Source organism: Paroedura picta, chromosome 1 (assembly GCF_049243985.1).
Source record: "Paroedura picta isolate Pp20150507F chromosome 1, Ppicta_v3.0, whole genome shotgun sequence".
Taxonomy (NCBI): domain Eukaryota; kingdom Metazoa; phylum Chordata; class Lepidosauria; order Squamata; family Gekkonidae; genus Paroedura; species Paroedura picta.
In genome coordinates, this window is record NC_135369.1 from 65,059,908 (window position 1) to 65,086,831 (window position 26,924).

General features: G+C 43.1%; 1 protein-coding gene across 1 annotated transcript in view; it reads left to right on the forward strand.

Annotated features, from left to right (window-relative positions):
• ALK (ALK receptor tyrosine kinase) overlaps positions 1-26,924 on the forward strand; it is an 816,801-nt gene that overhangs the window by 287,483 nt on the left and 502,394 nt on the right. The window contains exon 3 of the mRNA XM_077341212.1: positions 3,508-3,666. Within this exon, the coding sequence (XP_077197327.1) occupies positions 3,508-3,666 (159 nt within the window). The remainder of the gene's footprint in view (positions 1-3,507; positions 3,667-26,924) is intronic.

Here is a 26,924-nt window from a genome sequence, read left to right on the forward strand (position 1 = left end):
GGTCCCCAACCACCGGGCCGCTCTCCCCGCCCCCTCCCCCAACAGTAAAAAACTTCCCAGGCCGCAAGCTTGCGGCACGGCAAGCTTCTTACTGTGGGAGGGGGAGAGAGGGAAGCAGGGGTGCGCACGCACATTGTGGATGCGCGGCTGGGCCGCGCATGCATGTATGCGCCATGCGTGACCAGAATCACCCATGTGCAGTTTCGGCCGCGCGTGGCGCATGCCCAGCATGCACGGCCGGGCAATCGCCCTCCCTGCTGCCGACAGTCCCCAGCCTCAAAAAGGTTGGGGACCACCGCTGTAGACTGTTTCCTAAATGTCCAGTGACTTTGGCTCCAAAGAGTTTCTAGCATGGATGTAAAAAGTAGATTTGTGATTCATTGGACCTTAGCAGCTCCTTTATGATCCATGGTGCTCATACAGCTGCTGCATAAATGTATACAGATATAAATCTCTCAGAAATGTCATTGCAAAAAGCTACTTCCTAATGCTGTATATCTAGTCATTTCTTTTGGTAGTGGCATAAAAAAGGGATATCTCTCCAGGTTCTGTTAAATTTAATTACTTTCCTCTACAGCTTCAGATTAAAAAAAAGAAAAGATGGGATTTATTTAAATATTTTGAAAACTTCCAAAGGAATAGGTAAAGGTAAAGGTAAAGGTATCCCCTGTGCTAGCACCAAGTCATATCTGACCCTTGGGGAGACGCCCTCTAGCATTTTCAGAATGCATTTTTACAAGCTAAATAATATCAGAATGTAAAGTATAGGTAATGACAGAATGTAAAGTATAGCAAAGATATGTATGTGCTAGAAATGCCTTTCCAGTTTGTTTCCCTAATTGTTAGCAAACAATTCCAGCAAAAAAAAATTAGGTATGCTAAGGCACATTTTTGTAGCAGCCAATAAACAGCAGGAAAAGACAATTACAAGTCAAGGCAGTTTATAAATGAATTTAGATAACATATGTATAATGTGCATTTACAACGAACTAGGTGCCTAATCTTGGTTTTATTTTGATTTTTAATTAAATGAATCATTTTGATTTTACACATGGCAAATGAAGCCTCTCCCAAGGCAGATCTTATCATATTTGAAATCCCATTTTCAGCTCAATTTACTGAGGGCAGAACAGGAAGTGTGGATTTCCTCTCATTATTGTCATAGGATAGAATGAATCCAAAATCAAATGGTACAACTATGTCATCATTCTGTATATCTGTGCAATATATAGAGGAATCACTTGTTCAATACACTGTACACTAGTATATAATTGAAACTCAGTTGCTATACATAAATGTAATGTTCCCAACATGAGAAAGAGGGAGAGAGAGAGAGAGAGAAAGAGAGAGAGAGAGAGAGAGAGAGAGAGAGAGAGAGAGAGAGAGAGATTTCAGGCATGAATATTGAGGGGTGTCCTGGGGTAGAAATCACTATGGAGAAAAGCCAACTATATGGGAATGGGGTAACTGTCCAGTTTTCCAGACTAAATGAAGTACATTCCTACATATATTAAATATATGTAAAAATAGGGAGTAGGTTTTGTTGAGTCTGGAAATAGACCTCAGATTAGTATTCTCTATAACCATTTTTGATATCTTCAAAAAATCACACATGCACACAGAGAAAAAAATTGAGTGGTGTCAAAAGTATATTCTACACAGTGTGTACTTGATAGCAACTTACACAATAATACGAGAGCTACATGCCACTCCTTGTTTATGATGCATTATGAATTGCTACTGAGTTTGTTATCTGTTGTCTGGTGTGAAGCCTGTGCTTGGAATGACAAGAAAGTTATCTATCCGTCTGTCTGTCTGTCTGTCTGAAAAAGTATAAGATGAATTTAAAGGTTTAATCATTTAACTTTGTCATTAAATAGCTGAATTATCTGAAATAGCTCTGAGAAAGGGCAAGGGTATTAACCTTAAGATACAAAAGTATGATGCCTCCAAGATGGGGTGAAGATCTATGCAGGTAGAAAAAATAGTAAGATGTTTAGCAGAAAATCTAATTGAAGTTTAAAAATTACTTAGGTGGTTTGGCTAGTGCCAAACAATTATTTGGGTTAAATCACAGCTCAAGACCTGAAAAAAAAATGATGTTAATGAAAATCTCCAAAGATGAATAGTCCCCCCCCCTCGAATTCTGATATTTCTCTGCCAGCTATAGACTTGGGGCAAATATTAGTAAACTACAAGAAAATGACTTAAACAGATTCAATCCCCACCATATTTCAAGTAAAGATCCACAACACCAACATGTTAATTTAAGCATTGATAAAGATAGCAACATGCAACACCTTAGGGGCAAATTTGATGGCACTGTGTCCAACCCATGGCCATGGCCACAATTTCAGGGCTGAACTCTAGGACTAGAAAATTGCCCCCCTCCCCCCCCCACACACACACTCATTCTTGCCTGTTCAAGTGCTGAAACAGCCAGCTTCAGCACTTGAAAAGGCACTGGGACAGGGACGTCAGAGCCATCTGGTCATACCATGCAGAAGGCAGAATCAGGCCCTTGGAAACATTTTTAAATGGCCTTAGTTATGCTCCCTAAAATGGCAGTGTCCACAGGTCAGACACTTGGATGCTGTGACATGTGGTTTATTTCTTTAGCAGCACAATCACTAAGGTTTGCTTTTCAAAAGCTGCTGTCCTAAGACACAGAATAATGGGGGAAGGTTTTTTTCTACCAGGACCTTTTAAAGATTGCTCCTGGTGCCTCTCACCTTGTACTCCTCATCTTGCTTCTTTGTTGTTGTTTGCATCTATGCACACAAGGGACAAAACAAAACATTAAGAGTTACTTACTTTGGGATGATAGACATAATATCCCATTTAATTCTTTCCTGACTGCTGCTTCACCTTATCTTGTACTAATCAACAGGGTGTAGTAGTTTAGGGTTGCCAACCTCTAGATGGGAACTGGAGATTTCCCAGAGTTACAATTGATCTCCAGATCAGTTCTCCTGGGACTTTGGAGAGCAAATTATATAGCATTATAACCCACTGATTATAACCTACTGATGTCCTTCCTCTCCTCAAACCTCACCTTCCCCAAGGTTCACTTCCAAATCTCCCGGTTATTTCTAAAGAAGGAGCTGGTAATCCTAGGTAATCCTATGACTACGGAGACCCAGGTTCAAATCCATACATACCTTTTATGGTGTGTCTTTGAGATAGTCACTTTTTCCCCATTCTAACCTCATGATGATAAATAGAGGCAAATTAAACATGCTGCGTTGAGCTTCGTGGAGGAAAGACAAGGTACATGTTAATAAGTAAAAGTCAAGAAAGGATCCTTCCAAGTTCTTATTATTTCTGGTTGTATAAAAGTAGTTTCTTTTGCAGCACTTAGTGATATTGAATCATACTGACAAACCACAGACCTGATATTTTCCTAATGAAGAAGAACAAACAAAGGAAGAAATTTGCAGAGCAGGATAATAATAGTTTGCTCAAACTTAAATGACTTTCTGTTTCTTTGTTTTTTTCCATTCCCAGTTTTCGACTGCAATTTTGAATTACCTTGTGATCTAGAATATTCTCCACCATTAAGAGGGGACCATAACGGGACCTGGCATAGAGTGACTGCAGATGAATTCTCACAGCTCCATTTATCAGATGGTCCAGAGAGAGATTACTCTGAAGAGTCAACAGAAGGTAAGCATTAATGCTGTAAAATCCTGTACCCAATGAATACAATGGTGAAAGTTCCAGTGACTTACATGTAGGATTTTAGCCACAAATATCTTATGCATCTCAACAAGTATTGAGACAGATACAGTATGGTTATTCTGACAGACTGGAAGCAAGCTTATTTTCCCACTAAAAACAGCAATAGGGATTTTCCTTTCGTGCATTGTAATTTAAGTGCAATATGATAATCCAGCCCAAATCAAAATGGGTGTGTTTATGGGTGAATTTTTACAATCTCTTAACAAATTGACCTTGTTATGTAAGAGCTGTGTTCTCATTGACAGTTTTTAAAAACGAGAAGTTTTTGTGATGAAAGTTTCAAGTAACCAGTCTGTCATTTCAGTCTCCTCGCAGACAGCATATGCATTTGAATTCCCCTTAACAGTTCTAGAACAGGGAGGGTGGGAGCTGTAGGGGCAGGGCCAATCAGGGTGCAGCTGGCTGCACCCTGATTGGCCCTGGAGAGGCCGGACAGTCTATCCCCCAACGCTGTTTCACAATTATTAAGAGGCACCAAATGGATAAGATTATTATTTGAATTTCTAGCCAACCACTATCTGTAGACTTGTTAGCATTTTGTTGGAGGGCTAGAAGACAGCATTCAACCTTGCAAAGTTTCTCAAAGTAGATTCATTACCAAGAAATTTCAGGATCGTCTTTAATGACAACTTTGCTTATGTCATAGAACTGTCTCCAGATTTCCTTTCCAGACCTATTACTGAGCTTTGTCCAGAATTACTCCAGTTCTGACAATATTGTCTTGTGTCGTGAGTGAACTGATTTCTGCAATACCCACGTAGCATGTGACAAGTATGCGGATTGCTGCAATACCATCCCATCTGTGGGACAATCTTTGCAGCATCATATCCGATGCAAACTTCACGTTGACCACATGGGTGGAATGTAATGCTGCTGCTACATATGTGAGCTAGCCATTAGTTTAAATTAAGTAGACATTGCTCCTGCAAACACTGCAAACTGCTTGCCTGAACAGGGGGAACAGTGTATTTCTGGAGGACTTCAGAGAACTACATGCAAACAGTGGAGTCAAACAAGCAAATTAATTATAACCATTAATAATTTTTCTCTAGTGAGATGAACCTTGGCAGGGCTCCTCCATTGGAACGGCAGTGTTATGATCCGCAGCTGACAGTTTCCTTTTATTCCTACAAAAGACCTCCTGACAATTTTGCTTCCAGCCAGCATTTTTCTATTCTATTTTAAATCATTTTAATTACAGCTGTTTGGCAAGAGATATTGTGTGTGGTCTGTTTCGATCTGAAATAATTAGGCACAGTAATTTCAGCCCCCACTGTTTGTTTCCTGCAAATGCAATTCCAATTAGCTGCCTCCCCATTTCAACTCTATTCATGGATCATCATGAGTAAGAGAAGCGAATAAGCAGAAATTGTAACCACCTCCAGAGAGTTTGCTGGGTTTAGCTCATCCTTGTCAACTTTAGTCAGGTTGCATATGCCAAATAACTGGCTATATGACCTTGGGCCACTCATAAGCTCTCAGCTTAACCTACCTCACAGGGTTGTTGTGATAATAAAATGGAGGAGAGGAGAATGATATAAGCCATTCTGTGTCCCAATTGGGGAGAAAAACAAAGTATAAATGAAATAAAACAAATAATCCCTGTGTAATTTTTTTCACTAGTTGCCATGCCAGAAGTATAGCAGAAGTATAGCTTCCTGAACCATCTAGGGAAGGGGTCCCAAGGTTTTCTAGCTGGCAAGCACCTTTTAAATTTTGACACAAGGTGGTAGATAAAACTGTGAAATACCTGCAGAGAGTGGAATCAAACACAAATGTTGGGGAGTGAGTTCATGTATAACTCTAATAGTAACTCTTCAATGTTTCAGGCAGATCCTATGTTTAACAGGACATCTTTTATGATGAACATATTATTTTAAAGAATTTTCAAACATACTCACAGCTTATCAGAAGCCTTGCTCGGCAAAATCACTTTTAAAAACAGTTGGTGGGTACAAGTATAGATGCTGGTGGGCTCCGTGGAGCCCCCCCCCCCGGGTCCCATATTGGGGATTCCTCACTGAAAGCAGCGGGCTGGAAAGCTAAATCACCCCTGTGGAAGATTATGGTGACAAAACATTTTGTGTACTAAGAAGTATCAAATGAGGTATCAAATACTTTCTCCAAGCAATAATTCCTTTTTTCCAGTGATAAACATACTGTGATAACCCTATGAGGAATGTGAGAGTTTGATTTTTCCACACTGGTGAAGAATTTAAAATAAAATGTTCGAGCCTGAATGCTTAGCTAGATGGAGGCAACCTTTCTATTTCTTGTAGAAGTACTGAGAAGCAAAGGTCATAGGAGGGAATGTATTGCAGCACTGGCAGTGAGAATATTAGCATTCAAAGACAATGAATTATTAGACTGTAAATGCTAACTGACTTTAATTTATGGTGCTTGTGACACAGAAGAATGAGAGAGACACTACAGGATAATAAAGTGAAAAGACAGAAAAAAATATTTTACCAGAACTAGAGAGGATAAATCAAGGCATGTGCTCACAAAAAACTGGTAACAAAGAAACATTTCCCTTCCTAATATGAGTATAATAAGAAATACCCAGATAGCTAGGAAGAAGTGTGCATGGAAGGTAAAAACCTCATGTCAGAAAAGTAGCATTGGCTGTATTCAAAGCAAAGAACATAGATACTACCGAAGCCTTACTATAGGCCCATCCTTGGGGATTTAGTCGGTGTCATCTTCACAGTAGTCCTGTGAAGACGACTTCACAGTCTCAGTGAACACATGTATAAGCTGCTTGTAAACCTGGTTGTAAAAATGAGCCAAAGGGTGTTCACTTTCAAATGAAAACATGGATCAGTACCTGGATAAATATGGGGATCCAATCACAGCTAAATCCAGAGGCTTTCTTGTTGTCTGTCTGACAGTTGGTCTCCAGGATTTCAGATGACACTTCATATTGGAGATTGCCTTATTGGTGATGCTAAGGATATGACCTGCAAACAGTATGTGCTCTAGCATGATTGAGCTATAGATCCATAGTAACACAGTCAGCAGTCCAGAGGCTAAAATATATAAGACAGCAAAATAGGCAAGGGATGACAGGCCTCTGGGTGCCTGTGCATCTCATTGGTGATCCATCAAGGGCATCCACATACTGGAGCCTATTTCTATGTGTGGATCTCCCTTGATGGGCTGGAGTTTGTTTACAATGTCTTCAGAATTACATGCCATTGAATGGACTTTGAGGGTATAACTCTGATTTGGATGGCACTGCTGTTTGGCCTCTCAGTCAGCAAGTCTTAACATGGGTTACGTTTCAGACATCTATATTTTCTTTGTGGATCAGCATGATTCTTGCATGATGACAATCAAATAGTGAAATCCTGGAATAAATGTAGAACAAAAAGAATTGCTCATTGGAGATGCTGAGACTCCTAGCATGGATTTGCCAGATGGGATTCTACTATGATTAGCACTCTCGCTGGAGTAGCTTATTATCTGCATTCAGCTGCTAAGTAAGGACATTTATAGTTGTGGGCTTGGAGGAAGCATCAACATGTTAGTAATAAGACATACTGCCGTCCATCAACGAAGTAATTGGGAGTAGCTGTCTCATCTGAATTTACTTGGTCATGGCTTTTTATATCCCAGTTTAGGACCATGGCACATGTGCAGAAGTTACTTCAGTCCCCCTCCCCACCCCCCACATGTACCATTTCCCCAACCTACAATTGTCTCAGGGGTGCAGTCTCAGTCTCAATTTAGTGTAGTGGTTAAGAGCAGTAGTCTCTAATCTGGAGAGCCGGGTTTGACTCCCCACTCCTCCACATGTAGCCTGCTGGGTGACTTAGGCCAATCACAGTCTTTTGACTAGACCTCCCCGAACTTGGGAGCCAAAGGCCACATATATATGATTTAAATTCTGAGAGGAAAACTTGATCCTTTTGAAGGACTTCATTAACAATACAATAAATTGAAAAACAACCACAGAGGAAAACCCACTTGAAAACGGTTTAATCTAGAGGCCGTTCTGGTTGTTTGGTTGTTCTTATGTACTTATATATATAAAAGAAGAGATAAGAAAGGTTTATTTATATTTATTATGAAATTGCCTTGTTTGGGGTTGGCAAAATGGCACAGGGTCCCTTCTCCATGAATCAGGAAGCACACATGGCAGGAAATGAGTCGGACATGAGTCAAGGGGCCCAGACTCAACTGATATATTCTGAAATGAATGAATTTGCCTGAAAGTGAATGAGCTGAAACAAAACCTAGGCAGGGCAGAGGGGGTCTTAGAAGGGAATAGCAGCATTCTGAAAGTGAACCTGTGATAGATGAGACTGCTGTTATCCTTTATGCCAATGTGAAGAACCTAGGAATGACTCATCTGCTTTTGAAAGTCAGTTGGTTGTTCTCATTTATATCCCACATAGAGATTCTCTTCTATTCCAGACAGGTGTGACCTTTGTGATCTATAGTATGGAACTCTGAGGCTTGATTACAATAATGTGCTGTCTCTAAAGCTGACCTTGAATCTTTTGAGACTCAGAAACTTCAATTAGTACAGAATGCAGCTTGCCTGCCTTTTATCTGGCGCTGGGTGATGCAACTGTATTCAACTTTTCTTGCATCTGCTACACAGGTCACTAGTTTGCTTATGAGCTCAATGAAACCTTTTAGCTTTGATCTTTAAAACCCTTCATGGACTAGAGCTTACATATTTAAGGACTGTCTCTCTCTGCATGAATCTGAGTACCATTTGCATTTGGCTAGTGTTCTGAAAAAGAAAAACAGACACAGGAAAAGTGATTCCTAGTTCCAGTCCATCTCCTGGGAAAATTCTTTGGCATGGAGAGATGTCCATTTTGCCATGTCGTGCCTCTGAAGATGTCAGCCACAGTTACTGGTGAAAAGTCAGGAACTAAAACTATCAGAGCATGACCACACAGCTCAGAATGAAGCTTGGATTTGCCTGATGAGCTTGGAAGTAACATTCCATGGGGGAGGTTGATCATGGGATAGTTTTAGTATATTGGCAGAGAACTGGGAGTGAATGATTAGTGTAAGGATCCTCCTGATGACCCATCCTGGGTGGGTTGGATGTTAGGCTGCCTTTACCAATAGCTGGATCGTATTAGTGATACTTAAGGGTTATCCAGCTGTATATAGCTGGAAATGGTTCACGTTGCCTTGATGAAGTATCCCTTTGTGCAAGGAACATGAATGTATTCGGCATAGCTTGGGGCTTAGCATGAAAGTTTTGTGTTCTTGAGAACAAATATACCACTTGAGGGAGACTGCACAATTCCAGCACACCCTTCCTCTTTCCTGGAATTTCTCCAGTGCCATGGCTGTACCCCAGGTGCCTTTATGAGACTCCCCAAGTTTCGTATCCCTTGGTACTTACTCTAAATGGGGGTGCCTATTAAAACAACTAAGACCAAAATAAATGACAGACCCCACTAATCAAGGGGTTCTTAGCTGGAGTAGGGGACAGTGTGCTTACAAGGTAGAATAAAAATATTTGAAATAAATAAATAGAAAGATATCCCCCCCCCGAGGCAAATTGATGGTTACCACCCTGCTGCAGGAATGGGCCACTGACATGCTCAGAGCTATAACAGCATTTTACTGTTATGAATGGACAAATCTGAATTTCCAAGATCTTCATAAGCAGTATGGACTTGCCTACATCTCATGATATCTCTTGTTCAGAATAAACAGCTCTTCTATGGCCACATTGTGCCAGTTTTTGTTTTAAATTTCAGCACAGCATAATGTCGAAAGAGAGCGGGGGGGGGGGGTAAAGATACTGCTTATACCAAGATCTATGAAATGCCACTAGGTGCTCCAGTAACTACACAACAGAAATGTTAGTGTGTGGAAAGAGGCATACAGAAAAGATTCTCTTTTAAGCTTGGTAAATCAAAGGCATTAACCTCATTAGTACCACACTTAGGCTTTGTTGATACAGCTTTTGTTCTCTATAATGAGTTTTATCCAAAAGAGCAAAATTACATCCTCATAGATTAACATGCTTGGATTTGATTGTGGGAGCACAATGCAAGAAGCACTGGAGTTCAGAACTGCTTTGTGCTTACATGTCTTTTTCTGGTAATCTTGCTTCTTTATAGTCTCTTAATGGTCTTCTATAACAGTGGTCCCCAACCTTTTTATCACCGGGGACCACTCAACGCCGAGGATCACTCACCGGGGACCACTCAACGCCTTTTACTGAGGCCCGGTGGGGGGAGGGTAGTTTACTCCTCTACTCTCAACCACTGCCCTAACGCTCTCTGATCACTATGGTAATTTTTAAACATCCCTTCAAAATAAGATACAGACACGCCACAACAATGAAGTGTGTTGTAAAGAGCTGGGGGGGGATGAAGTAAAGGGCCGGGGGGTGGGGGGGAGAAGGTGTCCTTCAGGGCCCACCTCCAATTAGTCGGACCACATGTGGTCCGCGGCCCACAGGTTGGGGATCGCTATTCTATAAGAGCCTCTTGTGGTGCAGAGTGGTAAGGCAGCAGAAATGCTGTCTGAAGCTGTATGCCCATGAGGTTGGGAGTTCGATCCCAGCAGCCAGCTCAAGGTTGACTCAGCCTTCCATCCTTCCGAGGTCGGTAAAATGAGTACTCAGCTCAAACGGTAATGACTGGGGAAGGCACTGGCAAACCACCCTGTATTGAGTCTGCCATGAAAACGCTAGAGGGCGTCACCCCAAAGGTCAGACATGGCTCGGTGCTTGCACGGGGGAAACTTTTACCTTTTTAATGGTCTTCTGAAGAGTGACTTTTTAGAACAAAACAAAGGAAGTGTAATGTACAATTACATATATATGTAATAGTAAATGTTCACTTATACCCTGCCTTTCTGCCTGCACTGGCACCCAAAAGGACATAGTGCTAAATAAATTGTAATTTTAAAAAACCTGGTGATGAGCCAGAGGAACATTATCTTTTCAGAAATCATGGAGGATTGATAACTACTAAATGCCTTTCAATATGATCATGTAGCTATTATTTCCCTAAAAACATAATTCTACATTCTTCCCTATAAATCAGTAAAAAATAATCACTGGCACAAATGAAATAGAAACAAAAACGACTCTGTTTTGACAGCATCCAATGCACTCAGCACCATTCCTAGGGTGGGGCAACCAGTGGTCCTGGACACCACTGTATGTACGGTGCACTGCTTGCAGCCCTCCAGTCCCTGGGGAGATGCTGCCAGGAGCCATGGGTCCCTGATTCTGTTTTCTGTCTGGGAAAGATAGGCTGCCTGTCCAGGTATGCCCTCCCATGAGAAAGATCTAAGGGCCCACCTCCTCTAGTGCTCCACTGTCATCTTCACCCCTCCCCTTTGCCCCACCACCTAATCTGGCATGGTTCCTCCTTCCTGTCCTGTCCTGTCCTGTCCTGCCCGCTCTGTGGAACTTCACTGCAGACCCAGAAGCTGCTGGCCAAGGTGACCAAGCCTGAGTCTGCATTCATTGCAGTTTCTCCAGGCTGCACCTGGGCAGGGAGACTCCATTGCCTCAGAGTGCACTTGTGCAGTCTTAAGGTAAGATGACACTGCCTCCCCCCCCCTCCGTTTACCTGCCAAGGGGCTTGACGGGGTTGTGCCTATTCTTGAAGGACTCTGGACTGGCTCCCTGTGGCTGTGCCACACTTATTTCACACTATGCTCTGTATGCCAGGGCATGCCTGGTTCCAGGCAGCCAATCAGACTGCTTCTTTGTGAGAGGCATGGGGAGGTGGCAGCAGGTGGCAGGTGGGTGAGTCCCCATTGCAGACAGCTGGCAATGCAGGTTTGGCATAGGGTTGTGGAGGCCTCCTCTGCAGCCCGACAACATCCTCCATTCAGGGTGTTGTCCCTTGTGGGCTGCTGCTCCACTTGTGTTCTGGAGGAAAAGGAGTATGGGGGGGGGTTCTTGTTGGACCACTTGCTCTGCCTTTACCTGCATGAGTCTGACTTGAAGTTGCCCCACACACTCATCAAGATTCAATGAGTTGTCCCTGCATCACCAAGCCCCCCTGGTCCATCATCACCAAGCCCTGCCTTCCTGCCACAAGTGCCAAATGGGCTAGGTACACCACTGAATGCACACCTGGAGCATACTAGGAAGTGAAGGGCCAAAGATGTCATCTTAGTTTTCAGACACCATGGGGACTATGTTATCCAGGACACAATTTAAGATTATACAAACAAACAAACAAACAAAAAACACCTCTGTAAGGTGCCAGAAGGACAGAAAGAAAGAATCAGTAAATCTCTTTGTCTTCTTCTGCCTGTTGGTTGGTCAGCTACCACTATATGCTCTGATAACAGCAGAAGTAAGAAATCTGGATTAGGGGACAGGAGGCAGTCAGAAGAGCAGTTCTTCTTTGACTTGGACATTTAATCTGACCCAGTTTTTTATAAGATGCCTGTTGTGTTATCCCAGATTTTCTAGTGATGCTCTTACTGGTTCAGGATTCTGTTTTGATTTATTTCGGGCACCAAACAGCATGGTGACCTCTTGTACCTTTAAATTTTATAGTGTCATTATTTTCTATGAGAATGGACCTGGCCTCTGGAGTTCTTATATTGGGTAGGGCATGCCTACCCATAGGAACTAGTATGTCCTTTTATTTCCTATGGGCAATAAAGAGGACAGGTCTACCTGTTCTACTGTCTTTATGAGGGACCAAGGGACCAAGCCCTATGAAGATAGGTTGAGGGACTTGGGAATGTTCAGCCTGGAGAAAAGGAGGTTGAGAGGGGACATGATAGCCCTCTTTAAGTATTTGAAAGGTTGTCACTTGGAGGAGGGCAGGATGCTGTTCCCATTGGCTGCAGAGGAGAGGACACGCGGTAATGGGTTTAAACTACAAGTACAACGATATAGGCTAGATATCAGGGGAAAAAATTTCACAGTCAGAGTAGTTTAGCAGTGGAATAGGCTGCCTAAGGAGGTGGTGAGCTCCCCCTCACTGGCAGTCTTCAAGCAAAGGTTGGATACACACTTTTCTTGGATGCTTTAGGATGCTTAGGGCTGATCCTGCGTTGAGCAGGGGGTTGGACTAGATGGCCTGTATGGCCCCTTCCAACTCTATGATTCTATGATTCTATGAGATTCCTGTGGGGCAGCCAAGACTTGAGGGAAACCAGAAATCAGAGTGCTGCTCTGCCTATCATTTTCTTGCCATCAGGGTGGATCTTGCTGGACTGTAACTGGGAAGAAAGACTAATGTTGGGTAGCTAAGTCTTGGACTCATTCTTTCCCCCCTTTTATTTTTTAGAGTGAGTATCTCTGTGTGAAAGTGTGCACATGTGTGTGTGTGTGTGTGTGTGTGTGTGTGTGTGAGAGAGAGAGAGAGAGAGAGAGAGAGAGAGAGAGAGAGAATTTGGCCCCAGGAGGCCAGTTCTAGCCCATTACCAGCAATTCAGTGGTGTGTCTTTTTTGGCAGCTTCTTGTCCCTCTACTTTTAAATGGCTATTATTTTCTACAAGAGCAAATCTGACCACTTGCGTCCACATAAAAAAGACATTGGCCCTTTAAAATGTAAGGGACCAGGCATTACCTAACAGCTGTTTCAGGGCCAATTTCCCCTCTCTCCCGCCTTGCTCCTTGCTTTGTCAAATCTGAAACACTTCCCAGATTTTGGGAAGTAAATTTTTATTACTTCTGAGAGTTTCAGGAGTGTTTTGGGACATTTCGGGAAATCCCTGAGCCAACTCAAAACAGCTTGTTTTTGATATATTTTTGACTCAAGAATATCCTAATGTACACCCACACTTAGAACTAAGATAAATAAGGCCTTGACTAGTTAAGTAAAAACACATTTCTATACCTCCTGCAGCATATTTAATCCTCTTTAGGGAGTTCTGGATATATTTTCTCTTTTGCTTTTGATTAATTTACATGCCAGAGCTTTCTGTATATCTGGAGAGTACCCTATCTGGGCTATGAGAGCTTAATTTTACCACTTTTATGATGGGCACAGAGGCCAGCATTTTACTGTCATATATAGTGCTGCTGCATTAGGACTCAGTGTGTAAGAGTGATTTTAAGTTTCTATAAAACCTCCACAGATACTACATGATCCTTAATACCTATACAGAAAGATGGATTGGAAGGGCATCTGGAAAGCACTGTATCACCAAAGCATTATGAAAACTCTCATTGTGGTTAAATCATCCTCTGGGGAACTGGTAATGTACTAATGGCTGACATCACCAGTCCAGCAGCTTTCTAATTTAAGAAAATGAGATGAAAATCATCCCAATATTCAATTCTGGAGTTTTAATTTTTTTCAGAGTAGAAAATGATCATGTTAGCTTTAATCCAGTTAAAGTGACCAACAAGGGCCTGCAGTGTAATGACAAGAACCGTGTTTTAGCATAATCAAGACAGCCGCACTTATGCCCTTGTATGTTATGTTTCTCTTTAATGCCACAAGATGGGTGCAATATGCTGAATCATGAGAGCTGAAGGATATAATTATAATGAAAATTATGATTTAGAAACTGTTGGCTGGTCTTGTTTTATAGTGCAGTAGCTAATTGGAGTTTATGTAGGCAGATGGCCAAACCTCAGTTTTATTCATCTGATTCCCATGAATCAGTTTGATCTGGTGAGTTATTCATTTAACTCACTGGGACTCTCAAGGGATGAAATAATAGAGGATTATGTTGTAAGGAGAGATCCTGGTGCTTAAGTCTGCAGTTCTACCCTGATCAATCAGATTAAATGCCAAGACATGGCGGCCAGTTATTTATTATTATTTATTTAATTTCCGTACTACCCTCCCAAGAGAGCCCATTTAGCTGAGGGAGCCAGTGGGATGTGGGCTGGAACAGAGTTAAAGTCAGAGCAGCACTATGGTGGGAAAACCTCGTCAATCATTCTAAAGAAATAGAAGGTATATGATGAATTGGAGGGAGACTGGGAAATTCAGCTTTTCAATAAAACAATAGTGTTATGCTGATGAGTCTTCATTTATCTTTGAACTACAACAATCTAGCCTTAGAGCTCAGTTGCCCTGAATGCTGAGATTGGGAGCTAGGTAAGGAGGAAGCTGTTTATTTAATCCTCAACCTGAGTGATATAATGTAGCAAGTTCTCAAGCTGCATAGAAATGTTTTGGAATATGTATGTTCTGATAATGAATCACTAGTTATCATTCCAGACAAGCAGTCAGGGCCTCTGTCTCCTTCATAATTTAAAAAAGACTCCTTAAGATAGGGTCAACTAATTAGGATCCCAGGAAGAGTTCCTGATCCTAATTAACCCTTCCACCACAAACTTTTAAACCAAATTGGTTAGAACACTTTCACTTATAGTAACCAGGACTGGCAGTAAGTATTGGTGCAGGGGCTCTGATTGTATGCAAACTCTGTCTGTAATATCCCCTTCCAGGATGAAAGTTACTAGAGGATCAAGCTGATTTTTTTCTCCACCACTTTTAATTGATGCTCAATTATGCCTTAATATTCTCCCTAACTGGGAAACTCTTCAAAGGAGAACTCCTTAGCCTATCTTTAGGTGACTCTGTTCCAAATTAATATGTACAGGACTATCAGGTTTGCTAATAATAACAGCAATGCATATGAAGTAGTGTCAAGGTCATGAAATCACCATCTTTTTACACAACTATTGTGTTTACCAGTCAGAGTTAATGTTCCAGTATCGTTTCCCTTTCCCACCCTCCTAGTTAGCCAGCAGCTTAATAATTTCCTTTGTCATGCACAGGGCAAAGCTTGGCACAGTTACTTTACACAAATACAATGACAACAAACCAAGCAAGAACAAGGTCTGCAGACCAGTCCAAAGCCAGGAAGCCAAAGGTGAATCCAGGGGTCAGAGGAAAAGAGGTTCCAAGGCTTGGAAGCAGTGCAAGGTCTGGATCTCTAGCTGCAAGAACAAGCAAAGATCAGCAATAAACAGAGCACAAAGGCAGCAGAGCAGGACAGACCAGGGCAATTCTCTTCTCTTCCCCCACTCCACTCAGCATGTTAATTTTATCTGACTCATCCCCAAAGCCCAGGTGATACTTCTTACCCTGTGTTCATCGTCCTTCTGGTGCAAGTCTTGATTTTTTTCCCCATCAGCTTGTCACTGTAAAGACTCTGGTTCAGGAATTATCATTGATTGCTGCTGGGCCATCATACTGGCACTAGGGTACTACTTCTTCTCTCTAGAGCTGTCAAGTGCTTCCTCCTTCTTCTAAGCTCTGCCAATTCAGGAGAACCTGATGGTGACTGAAGCTCTGATATCTGTGTCATTTCTTTCTTCTCCTGCTAGAATGAGCTGCCTGGCTGTGACTGGAAAACATCCTTGTCTCTCACTGGGTCTGCTTCTCAGCTCAGCCAGTAAGGTGGATATTCTACTACACTGGGGCTCAACTCTTCCATTTCCTCCTCCAAAGTGGCCACTGACTGGCCCATTACCCCCTTCCAGGTGTCTGAATAAAGGCAGCATAAGCACAGCAAAATTCTTTACTGTTGAACAGAACAGGACCAGTATAATGGTGATTCAAAGATCCACTACACTACAATAACTTTCTAAAGCAATGTTTCCTTGGCCCTACAGTTGGACATAGCTATACCACATTCTTTAGCTACTGTGCATAACTTAAAAAGGGAAGGAAGAGTAGTACAACCAATCAAAACAACTAGTCAAACGTGGGAAAGCAGAACCAATCAAAAGGACAGACAGACAGGCAAGGTACAATTTACTGGCAAGTTTTGAGGGTGGTGAATGTATTAACCAGAGGGGACAACTGGAGCCATTAAATTGCCCCAGCCCTCCAGCACAAATGCCCAAACAAGACCACACCCCCAAAAAATCCCACCTAAAACTGACAATCTGCAAACACACACACTAGGAAGTTCCCCATAAAAACAGGCATGTAGTTCCAATTGTAGTATCAGCAGAGGCACCCAAAGGAGACAGAGAGAAACCAGATCAGGGCTGTGGCCTGGAAGATGCCAGTATCTTGTTAAGATGTTTCACCTGGGAGCTCTGGAGTTTTTCTGATCATATTTGTTGGGGGGGGGATAGTGCCATTGTAGAGTTTGTACAGAAAGATAATTGCTTTATCCTACCACAGTTTTTTTTTCCATTTAATAAACTGTGGTAAGATCCTGAGGAAATAATCATATCAAGTTCTTAGACATTTGACATCCCTAGTTCCTTACATTTGAGTCTTTCTAGAAGAAGCAAAAATGTTCATGACAGTTTTCACAGATGTGTGTTGATCATTGAACAGCTTGCATGTGTGTAACAGCCATGACAATCAGAGTTTGAATTACCTGACACCATCTCAAAGCAGAACTTTCAGTGGAGACAGCTCACAGATCCAAGTAATTGAGTAATTGTGCTATAATGGGATACTCGTGTACAAGTGGGAGACTCACTTGGAGCAGATATCATTTCACCTCCTCTCTTTGCTTCTCCCAACAGTGACTACAACTTCTCTCCCCCTCCCCCTTTTTTCCCTCTCTCCCACTGGACTAACTATGTTTTTCCTCTTTCCATCGCTGATTTCCAGATTCCCCTTTTAATTAAGGTGACCAGATTTTAACATTGGTAAAGAGGAACACCATTGGGGGGGGGGTTCTTGATTAAAACTTTGGTCTATATGGAGCAACAAAAAGTTTAATAGAAAGCATAGAACGCAAAAATAGTATTGTAATATATATATTTTTTTAATTTCAACATAAGTACAATTTGCCAGGTACCCCCAGATGTCTCTCCAAAAGTGGGACAATCTGGTCACCTTACCCTTTTTACATTTTTGCTCTTCCCATATCTTTTGCCATTGGTAGTATGTCTACTCCTTCTTTGTTGGCACTAACCGGGAGGCACGCCTGGCCTCGACAAGGGCCAGGGCCTTTTCGGTCCTGGCCCCTACCTGGTGGAATGAGCTCCCTGAAGAGCTGCGGGCCCTGTCGGAGCTCTCTGAGTTCCGCAGAGCCTGCAAAACGGAGCTCTTCCGCCAGGCGTTTGTCTAAGGCCGGGTGATGGCCCGGGGCTAAGATCGGACCCTCTCCCCGGAGGGGGGAGGCCAGTACTAGACTGACCTGGTTCCCCAGAGTGTTCCATCCTATGCCCAATTATCCTCCGTTCCCTTCTGCTCATCCAGTGGGCCTGTACGGGAATAGTTTTAATCGCCATCATTGTGACTTAGTCATTGTTTTAATGGGGTTTTAATGGGGAATTTTAATGGTTAATATATTGTACCTGTATTAAAATGTTGTGAACCGCCGCGAGCCGGTTTCCGAGAGCGGCGGTCATACAAATCAAATAAATAATAATAATAATAATAATAATAATAATAACTGAAGTTTGAAATGCCAAGCAAGTTGTTGATGGAGCCTGTGGTATCTACCAAGACTCAAAATATCCAGCAAGATTGATTTATTTGAAATGGGGGGGGGGGGCTATTCAGCAACCTGTTTGGGGCTGCTTACAATTCAAATGATAAGGCAACAAATACATTAAAATCAAAGCCGATATCCTTAAAACAACTCACTAAACCAAGCCAACTGTCATGTGCCATGTCAATCTTTCCTGTGTTTTTCTGGGCTGGAGTTGAGTTCCTCTATTCCACCCCTCCCCTCCCATTTTCTTTGTGCTTTACAGCAGTGGTCCCCAACCTTTTTATCACCGGGGACCGGTCAACACTTGACAATTTTACTGAGGCCCGGGGTGGAGATAGTCTTTTGCCGAGGGACGCTGCCACCACCACCTGAGCCTCTGCTCCACTTGCTTTCCTGCTGCCCGCTGGGGGGCACTGCCAGCAGCAGCTGCGCAGTGCCACGCCAAGGGGGAGTCCCAGCCATGGTGGCTGCTGGAGAGCACCAAAGGTGAGCCGGCGGAGGAGTAGCAGGGCAGCTCCCGAAGCAGCAGTTGGGGAGGAGGATGAGGAGGAGCTGCGGCCCGGTACCGACTGATCCATGAACCAGTCCCGGTCCGCAGCCCGGGGGTTGGGGACCACTGCTTTACAGGACATGCTGTTCTGACATGTCATGTGAAATGCAAATCATTATGTGTGTCCTTGCTTTGAGGCTTAAACATTGGAGCTAGTTTCTAGAAGCAGCTAGGGTAATCTGACCACGATAGGTAGACTGTTCATCTCCAAGTTTCACTCATTTGTTGATCAAACGGTTCTGTCATGGGAACTGGTTTTCCTGCACGTTATTGGGGGAGAATCCTACTCTATATAAGTCCCATTCTTTCCCCTGCCCCACCTCCTGTCTTCATCAGTTCCTGGTTCTGTGAGTGCCTACTGATGTCTGTTCTTGTAAAGTGCCTTCAATAAAGGCTAACTTTAGCTGTGCTCTTCTTGCCTAGGACTCTGCTCTGTTGGTTCTGAGGGTCAGCTCCTGGAATACATCCTGTGGGTCATGACAACAACAGCATTAAAGCAACTAGTGCATTACAGCATAAAATAAACACTGAAAAATCTAAAATTCTGTAGATAAGATGAACTTTGTGCTAGAAGCAGACTATACAATTTTTGAGATATAACTACTTAATTAAAAGTCTGGGTAAAAAATAAAGGTAGGGGCTAGGTGCAGATGACAAAGGAGAACATTCTGAAAGTAAGGTCCGAGCACTGAAAAAGCTCTCTGATTGAAACTCGTGTCACTTCTGAAGGTGTGGTTACAGAGATATCATAATGTAGTTTCTCAAAGGAACAGGCATTGCTTTTATTTGAGATTTTCTAACCCTGTTTATTTTTTATTTCATACTAGTGGCAAAGCCCGTTCTTAAGAACCGGCTTTGAAAGGGTCAGACCGGGGTGGCAGCGAGGCCTTTCCAGGCCTTAGGGAAGCGCTCCCTCTCCTCCCCACCCCCCCTCGGCTGGATGGTTTCCCGAAGGCCTTGAAAGCACACCCAGGGCCTGTGCGAAGCCTTTGCAGGCCTTTGGGAAGTGCTCCCTATCCCCCACCCCCCTCGGCTGGATGGTTTCCCGAAGGCCTTGAAAGCACACCCAGGGCCTGTGAGAGGGCTTTGCAGGCCTTAGGGAAGCGCTCCCTCTCCTCCCCACCCCCCCTCGGCTGGATGGTTTCCCGAAGGCCTTGAAAGCACACCCAGGGCCTGTGCGAAGCCTTTGCAGGCCTTTGGGAAGTGCTCCCTCTCCCCCACCCCCCTCGGCTGGATGGCTTCCCAAAGGCCTTGAAAGCACACCCGGGGCCTGTGAGAGGGCTTTGCAGGCCTTTGGGAAGTGCTCCCTGTCCCCCCCCACCCCTCCTCAGCCGGATGGCTTCCCAAAGGCCTTTATAGCACACCTGGGGCCTGTGCAAGGCCTTTGCAGGCCTTTGGGAAGTGCTCCCTGTCCCCCCGGCCGGGCCTCTTACCTGGGGCCCTGCAAGTGGAGCAGAAGAGTCACCAACTAGCTGGCTGTAGCAGCCAGGCATGTCTGTGAGGCAAGGAGTGAGGGCTTGGTGAAGGTGGGTGGGAGCTGTAGGGGCAGGGCCAATCAGGGTGCAGCTGGCTGCACCCTAATTGGCCCTGGAGAGGCCGGACAGTCCGTCCCCCAAGACTGTCTGTCCATCACAATTATTAAGAGGCACCAAATGGATAAGATTTTTCTGCAATCCCGTAATTTCCCCTAAACCTGTAAGGGAAAAAAAATCCCTCATATATACCTCTGTACTCATTGTGTAGTTGTATCTATCCACACTCTGTCTTAGTTCAAACTTATATATGATGATGATTTGTGAATTACCTGTATTCCCTTTATTTTCTTAGGGCCACCATGGTTACAATATCCTGAAGATATTAAAAGAAAGTCTCATTCTGTCTTAGGGATGCTATTTTATTCTAAGTAAAGTTATTTTATCCTCCATGTTATATGCTATGGGAAGGGATGTAAAATGTTTATAGCCAAATCCCATCAGATCTTGGAACCTAAGCAAGGTCGGTACTTGGATAGGAGACCACCAAAGAAGATTCAGAGGAAAGCAATGGCAAAACACCTATGTTTAATCACTTGCCTTGAAACCCATGGAGTTGCCATAAATTGTCTGCCACTTAACAGCACTTGACACACACAGTATGCTATGGTATGTGTGCAGTTTGGAATTTTCAATATCAAGCTTTTATGGTTTGCAGATGGAATAATCTTATCTGATTTCACTATTCATTTAAAAAAGAAAACAGAACTAATTCCAAAAACACTGCTTTATTGGGGAAAAAAATCTCAGTGTAGATACTCACCCAAGACCCTTGGAACAGAAAATAGTAGCTTGGGTTGGTGTGTTCTTGACCTAAAACCTCTGATCTCAAAGAACCCAACCCTCCTGAAAGGAACTGATCTGTTTTAGACTGATCCATTTCACTTCTCCCTGCTTTAGAAGCAGGGGGAAGTGAAATAGTGCACTGAAATGGCTTGCAGCAACAAGCCGAGAAGCGCATGTGCCCTGCTGTTAGTCCCAAGTCATGCTCCCCCCTGTTAGGAAGCAGGAGCCTACAGATGTCTGTTCAATAAAGGCTAACTTTAGCCATGCTCCTCTTGCCTGGGTCTCTGCTCTGTTGGATCTGAAGATCTGCTCCTGGAATGCATCCGTGGGTTGTGACCACAGCATCATTAAAGCAGCGAGTGCATTACAGCTCATGCCCATCCCTACTTACCCCCTTATAATATAAAAATTCTTCAATTTGCTAATGAATTGGTTTTCCCATTATCCTTTCAGACTCCTGCGATCAAAAGGAGTGAACTTATCAAATGGAATGAATTACCTCATTTTTTATTTAGAAATTATGACTTTCTTAAAAATGAATGACTTTCCTTTTTGGCTTGTGTAATAAAATGTTTGTTAAATGAGGCTAGAGATACTATTTAAGAATTGCTTAGTAAAATGCACATGATAAATGAAGTCTACACATACAGAGGAATTAGGTATGCTAGAGTCCTGAAGTGACAGAATACAATGTTCTATTCAAACTATAAAAGGCACCGACATAAAAAATACTTGTAAGAAGAAAATTAGTACTTTGTGGAGAAAGTTTCCGGATCACTTAAGAACTATGTGATCTTTCACCTGCAGATAAAACGACAGAACCATTTGCTAAGGAGCTTACAAATTAATGTTTTATACATGGAAGGCCATGAAGGCAGTGAGAGGCAGACAGACATGGAGAAGGATATCCATTTATTTATTTCATTTATTATTGTATTTATATACCGCTGTCCCCGAAGGCTCAGGGCTGTTTACATGAAACAAGAGCGATACAGGTAACTCCATTTGTAATAATAATGTGGTGATAACAATAACATTATTTGGCACTCCCCCACATGCAACCAGCTGGGTGACCTTGGGCTCACCATGGCACTGATAAAGCTGTTCTGACCGAGCAGTAATATCAGGGCTCTCTCAGCCTCACCCACCTCACAGGGTGTCTGTTGTGGGGAGAGGAAAGGGAAGGCGACTGTAAGCCACTTTGAGACTCCTTTGGGTAGAGAAAAGTGGCATATAAGAACCAACTCTTCTTCTTCATTTACATAGTAATAACAATAACATTACAGATGGCGGAATACTGCAAAGAGTATTGAATTCAACTCATACTGAGGCCCAGTGGGTTGGGCAAATTTGTAGTGGTTGGTGTGGGAGAGAGGCTCAGAGGCCAATGGGAAGTGCTGGTTCAGGTGGACCTCAACAAAATGCCTGGCAGAGCTCCCTTTTCCAGTTCCTGCAGAATTGTTCAAGTTCCATCAGGGCCCTGATCTCCTCTGGGAGCTCATTCCCCACGTGGGGGCTAGGATGGATAAAGCTCTGGCCCTGGCTGAGGTCAAGCAGGCTTCCTTGGGGCCATGGATGACCAGGCAGTTGGAGATGGTGGAGTGTAAAGCTCTTTGAGACAGAGAGGCGATCCCTCAGATATACTGGGCCTGGACCACATGTAGCCTTAAAGGTGATAACCAAAACCTTAAACCTGATCCAGAATGCGACCAGAAGCCAGTGCAACTGTTGGAGGATGGTCTGGATGTGGAACCTCCAAGGTATTGCTGTGAGGACCCTAGCAGCTGTGTTCTGGACCAGTTGTAGTTTCCAGATTAAGATAAAGGCTGGCCAGTGTAAAGGTGAGAAGAACATGCTTCATTAGAGGATGATAACTCTGCAATTATGTCAAATGTTTTATGGAGAGGGTTGATTTAGAAGTGGAATTTCAATAGAGAAAGACAGTCTAGAAGGTAGGTCCAGATATAAGATGCAGCAAGAGAAGGAACAGAGTAGAATATTGGTACTCTCCATTTGATCATCTCAAGTATCTGCTACTTATTCTGTTGCCAAGTAGATGGCCAAACTGGCTCTTCAGTTGTCCATGGACAACAAGTACCATGAGCCCCTGCCGGCATCATGCATCATGCTGGCAGGAGCTTATGACGATTGTAGTCCATGGACATCTGAAGAGCCACAGTTTGGCTACCCCTGTCTTACTTTCAGCAGTTGGCAAAGGAAGAGAAGGATGGTTCTTTCTCTAATGGCACTTGACAGGGATAGTTATCTGCCCACATAAATTGAATCTTTCAAGTCCAGGTCCATGATACTTGTCATGATATTTGCCCACAAAATGGATACATATTTTTACAAGGATATGACTTTCCAAATTGCTATTTTTCATTTTCTTTCCTAGCATTATTGTGCATTGTTCTCTGTTTAAAGCTACCAAGACATTACAATCATGTCTCCTTTCTGTTTCAGTTGTTGTTGTTATGTGCGAAGTCGTGTCCGACCCATCGCGACCCCATGGACAATGATCCTCCAGGCCTTCCTGTCCTCTACCATTCCCCAGAGTCCATTTAAGTTTGCACCTACTGCTTCAGTGACTCCATCCAGCCACCTCATTCTCTGTCGTCCCCTTCTTCTTTTGCCCTCGATCGCTCCCAGCATTAGGCTCTTCTCCAGGGAGTCCTTCCTTCTCATGAGGTGGCCAAAGTATTTGAGTTTCATCTTCAGGATCTGGCCTTCTAAAGAGCAGTCAGGGCTGATCTCCTCTAGGACTGACCAGTTTGTTCACCTTGCAGTCCAAGGGACTCGCAAGAGTCTTCTCCAGCACCAGAGTTCAAAAGCCTCAGTTCTTTGATGCTTGGCCTTCCTTTTCTCTTCCATTTTCTTTTTGATCAAATAGAAAAGGTATAGTGAGGGCTGTTGTGTTGTAGTGATTAGAGTGTTGGACTAGGACCTGGGACAACCAGATCTAAATTCCTCACTAAACCATGGAAGCCCACCAGGTGACTTTAGGGCCATTGCAATATCTTAGCCTAACCTATCATCACAAGGTTGTTGTTCTGATGAGTACGTAGAATATGAGAAGATCAAAAGTAGGTTTTAAAACCCGTTCTTTTCTATGGTAAGGCATCTCAAAGTGGTGTACAATTGTGTTCCCCTTCTGTTCCCACAACAGGCACCTTGTTGTAGGTGGGCTTGAGAGAGTTCTGAGAAAAACTGTGTCTAGCCAGAGATCATCCACCAGGCTTCAGGAGGACTGAGGAATCACATCTGGTTCTCCAGATTAGATTCCACTGCTTTTAATCACTACACCATGCTATCAGGAGGCAATGATGTAAAGAGCCACTTCGATCAAGCCTCTGATCAAAGGGAAAAGCTATGCATAAATAATAATTTTAAACTAATAAATAAAATAATGTAATATAAACATGTACTCTTAGAATTCTTATATAGTCTTCCCTGTCTTTTCTTATATTCATTTTTGTCCCTCTTAATACTCCCCCCTTTTTCTTTTTCAAATTTCTGAAATATTCCTTTTATGTTCTACTTCTAAAACCAGACTCCTGGTTCATGCGCTTGTTGATTTTCATTATGTTGTTGTTATGTGCGAAGTCGTGTCCGACCCATCGCGACCCCATGGACAATGATCCTCCAGGCCTTCCTGTCCTCCACCATTCCTCGGAGTCCATTTAAGTTTGCACCTACTGCTTCAGTGACTCCATCCAGCCACCTCATTCTCTGTCGTCCCCTTCTTCTTTTGCCCTCGATCGCTCCCAGCATTAGGCTCTTCTCCAGGGAGTCCTTCCTTCTCATGAGGTGGCCAAAGTATTTGAGTTTCATCTTCAGGATCTGGCCTTCTAAAGAGCATTCAGGGTTGATCTCCTCTAGGACTGACCGGTTTGTTCGCCTTGCAGTCCAAGGGACTCGCAAGAGTCTTCTCCAGCACCAGAGTTCAAAAGCCTCAATTCTTTGACGCTCGGCCTTCCTTATGGTCCAACTTTCGCAGCCATACATTGCAACTGGGAAGACCATAGCCTTGACTAAACGCACTTTTGTTGGCAGGGTGATGTCTCTGCTTTTTAGGATGCTGTCTAGATTTGCCATAGCTTTCCTCCCCAAGAGCAAGCGTCTTTTAATTTCTTTGCTGCAGTCCCCATCTGCAGTGATCTTGGAGCCCAGGAAAATAAAATCTGTCACTATCTCCATTTCTTCCCCATCTATTTGCCAGGAATTGAGAGGGCCGGATGCCATGATCTTTGTTTTCTTGATGTTGAGTTTCAAGCCAACCTTTGCACTCTCCTCCTTCACCCGCATCAACAGGCTCTTTAGTTCCTCTTCACTTTCTGCCATTAGAGTGGTATCATCTGCATATCTGAGGTTGTTGATATTTCTCCCTGCAATCTTGATCCCAATTTGTGACTCCTCTAATCCCGCATTTCTCATGATGTGCTCTGCATACAAGTTAAATAGGCAAGGCGACAGTATACAGCCTTGCCGAACTCCTTTCTCAATTTTGAACCAATCAGTGATTCCATGTTCAGTTCTCACTGTTGCTTCTTGACCTGCATATAAATTTCTCAAAAGACAAATAAGATGCTCTGGTATTCCCATCTCTTTAAGAACTTGCCACAGTTTGTTGTGCTCCACACAATCAAAGGCTTTAGCATAGTCAATGAAGCAGAAGTAGACGTTCTTCTGGTACTCCCTAGCTTTCTCCATGATCCAGCGTATGTTGGCAATTTGATCTCTAGTTCCTCTGCTTCTTCGAAATCCTGCCTGTACTTCTGGAAGTTCTCGGTCCACATATTGCTGGAGCCTAGCTTGTAGGATTTTGAGCATAACTTTGCTAGCATGAGAAATTAGTGCAATGGTGCGGTAGTTTGAACATTCTTTGGCATTGCCCTTCTTTGGGATTGGAATGTAAACTGACCTTTTCCAATCCTGTGGCCATTGTTGAGTTTTCCAAATTTGCTGGCATATTGAGTGTAGCACTTTTACTGCATCGTCCTTTAAGATTTTGAATAGTTCAACTGGAATGCTGTCACCACCACTAGCTTTATTGTTGCTCAGACTTCCTAAGGCCCATTTGACTTCACATTCCAGGATGTCTGGCTCCAGGTCAGTAACTACCCCACTGTGGTCATCAGGGATGTTAAGCTCGCTCTTGTATAGTTGTTCTGTATAATTTTGCCACCTTTGTTTAATCTCTTCTGCTTCTGTGAGGTCCCTACCATTTTGGTCCCTTATCATACCCAACTTTGCATGAAACGTTCTCTTTATATCTCCAATTTTCTTGAAAAGATCTCTGGTCCTCCCCATTCTATTGTTTTCTTCTATTTGTTTGCACTGTTCATTTAAGAAGGCATTCTTATCTCTTCTAGCTTTTCTCTGGAATTCTGATTCAATTGGGTGTATCTTTCTCTTTCTCCCTTGCCTTTCACTTCCCTTCTCTCCTTAGCTATTTGTAAAGCTTCCTCAGACAGCCATTTTGATTTCTTGCATTTCTTTTTCTTTGGGATGGTTTTAGTTGCTGCCTCTTGTACAATGTTGCGAACCTCCGTCCATAGTTGTTCAGGCACTCTGTCTATCAGATCTAATTCCTTTAATCTATTTGTCACCTCTACTGTGTATTCGTTGGGGATATGATTTAGTTCATACCTGAGTGGCCTAGTGGTTTTCCCTACTTTCTTCAATTTAAGCCTACATTTTGCAACAAGAAGCTCATGATCTGAACCACAATCAGCTCCTGGTCTTGTTTTTATTGACTGGATAGAACTTTTCCATCTTTGGCTGCAGAGCACATAGTCAATCTGATTTCTGTGTTGACCGTCTGGTGATGTCCATGTGTAGAGTCGTCTCTTGGGTTGTTGGAAAAGAGTGTTTGCTATGACTATTGTATTCTCTTGACAAAATTCTACCAGCCTGTGCCCTGCTCCATTTTGTACTCCAAGGCCAAACTTGCCTGTTATCCCGGTTATCTTTTG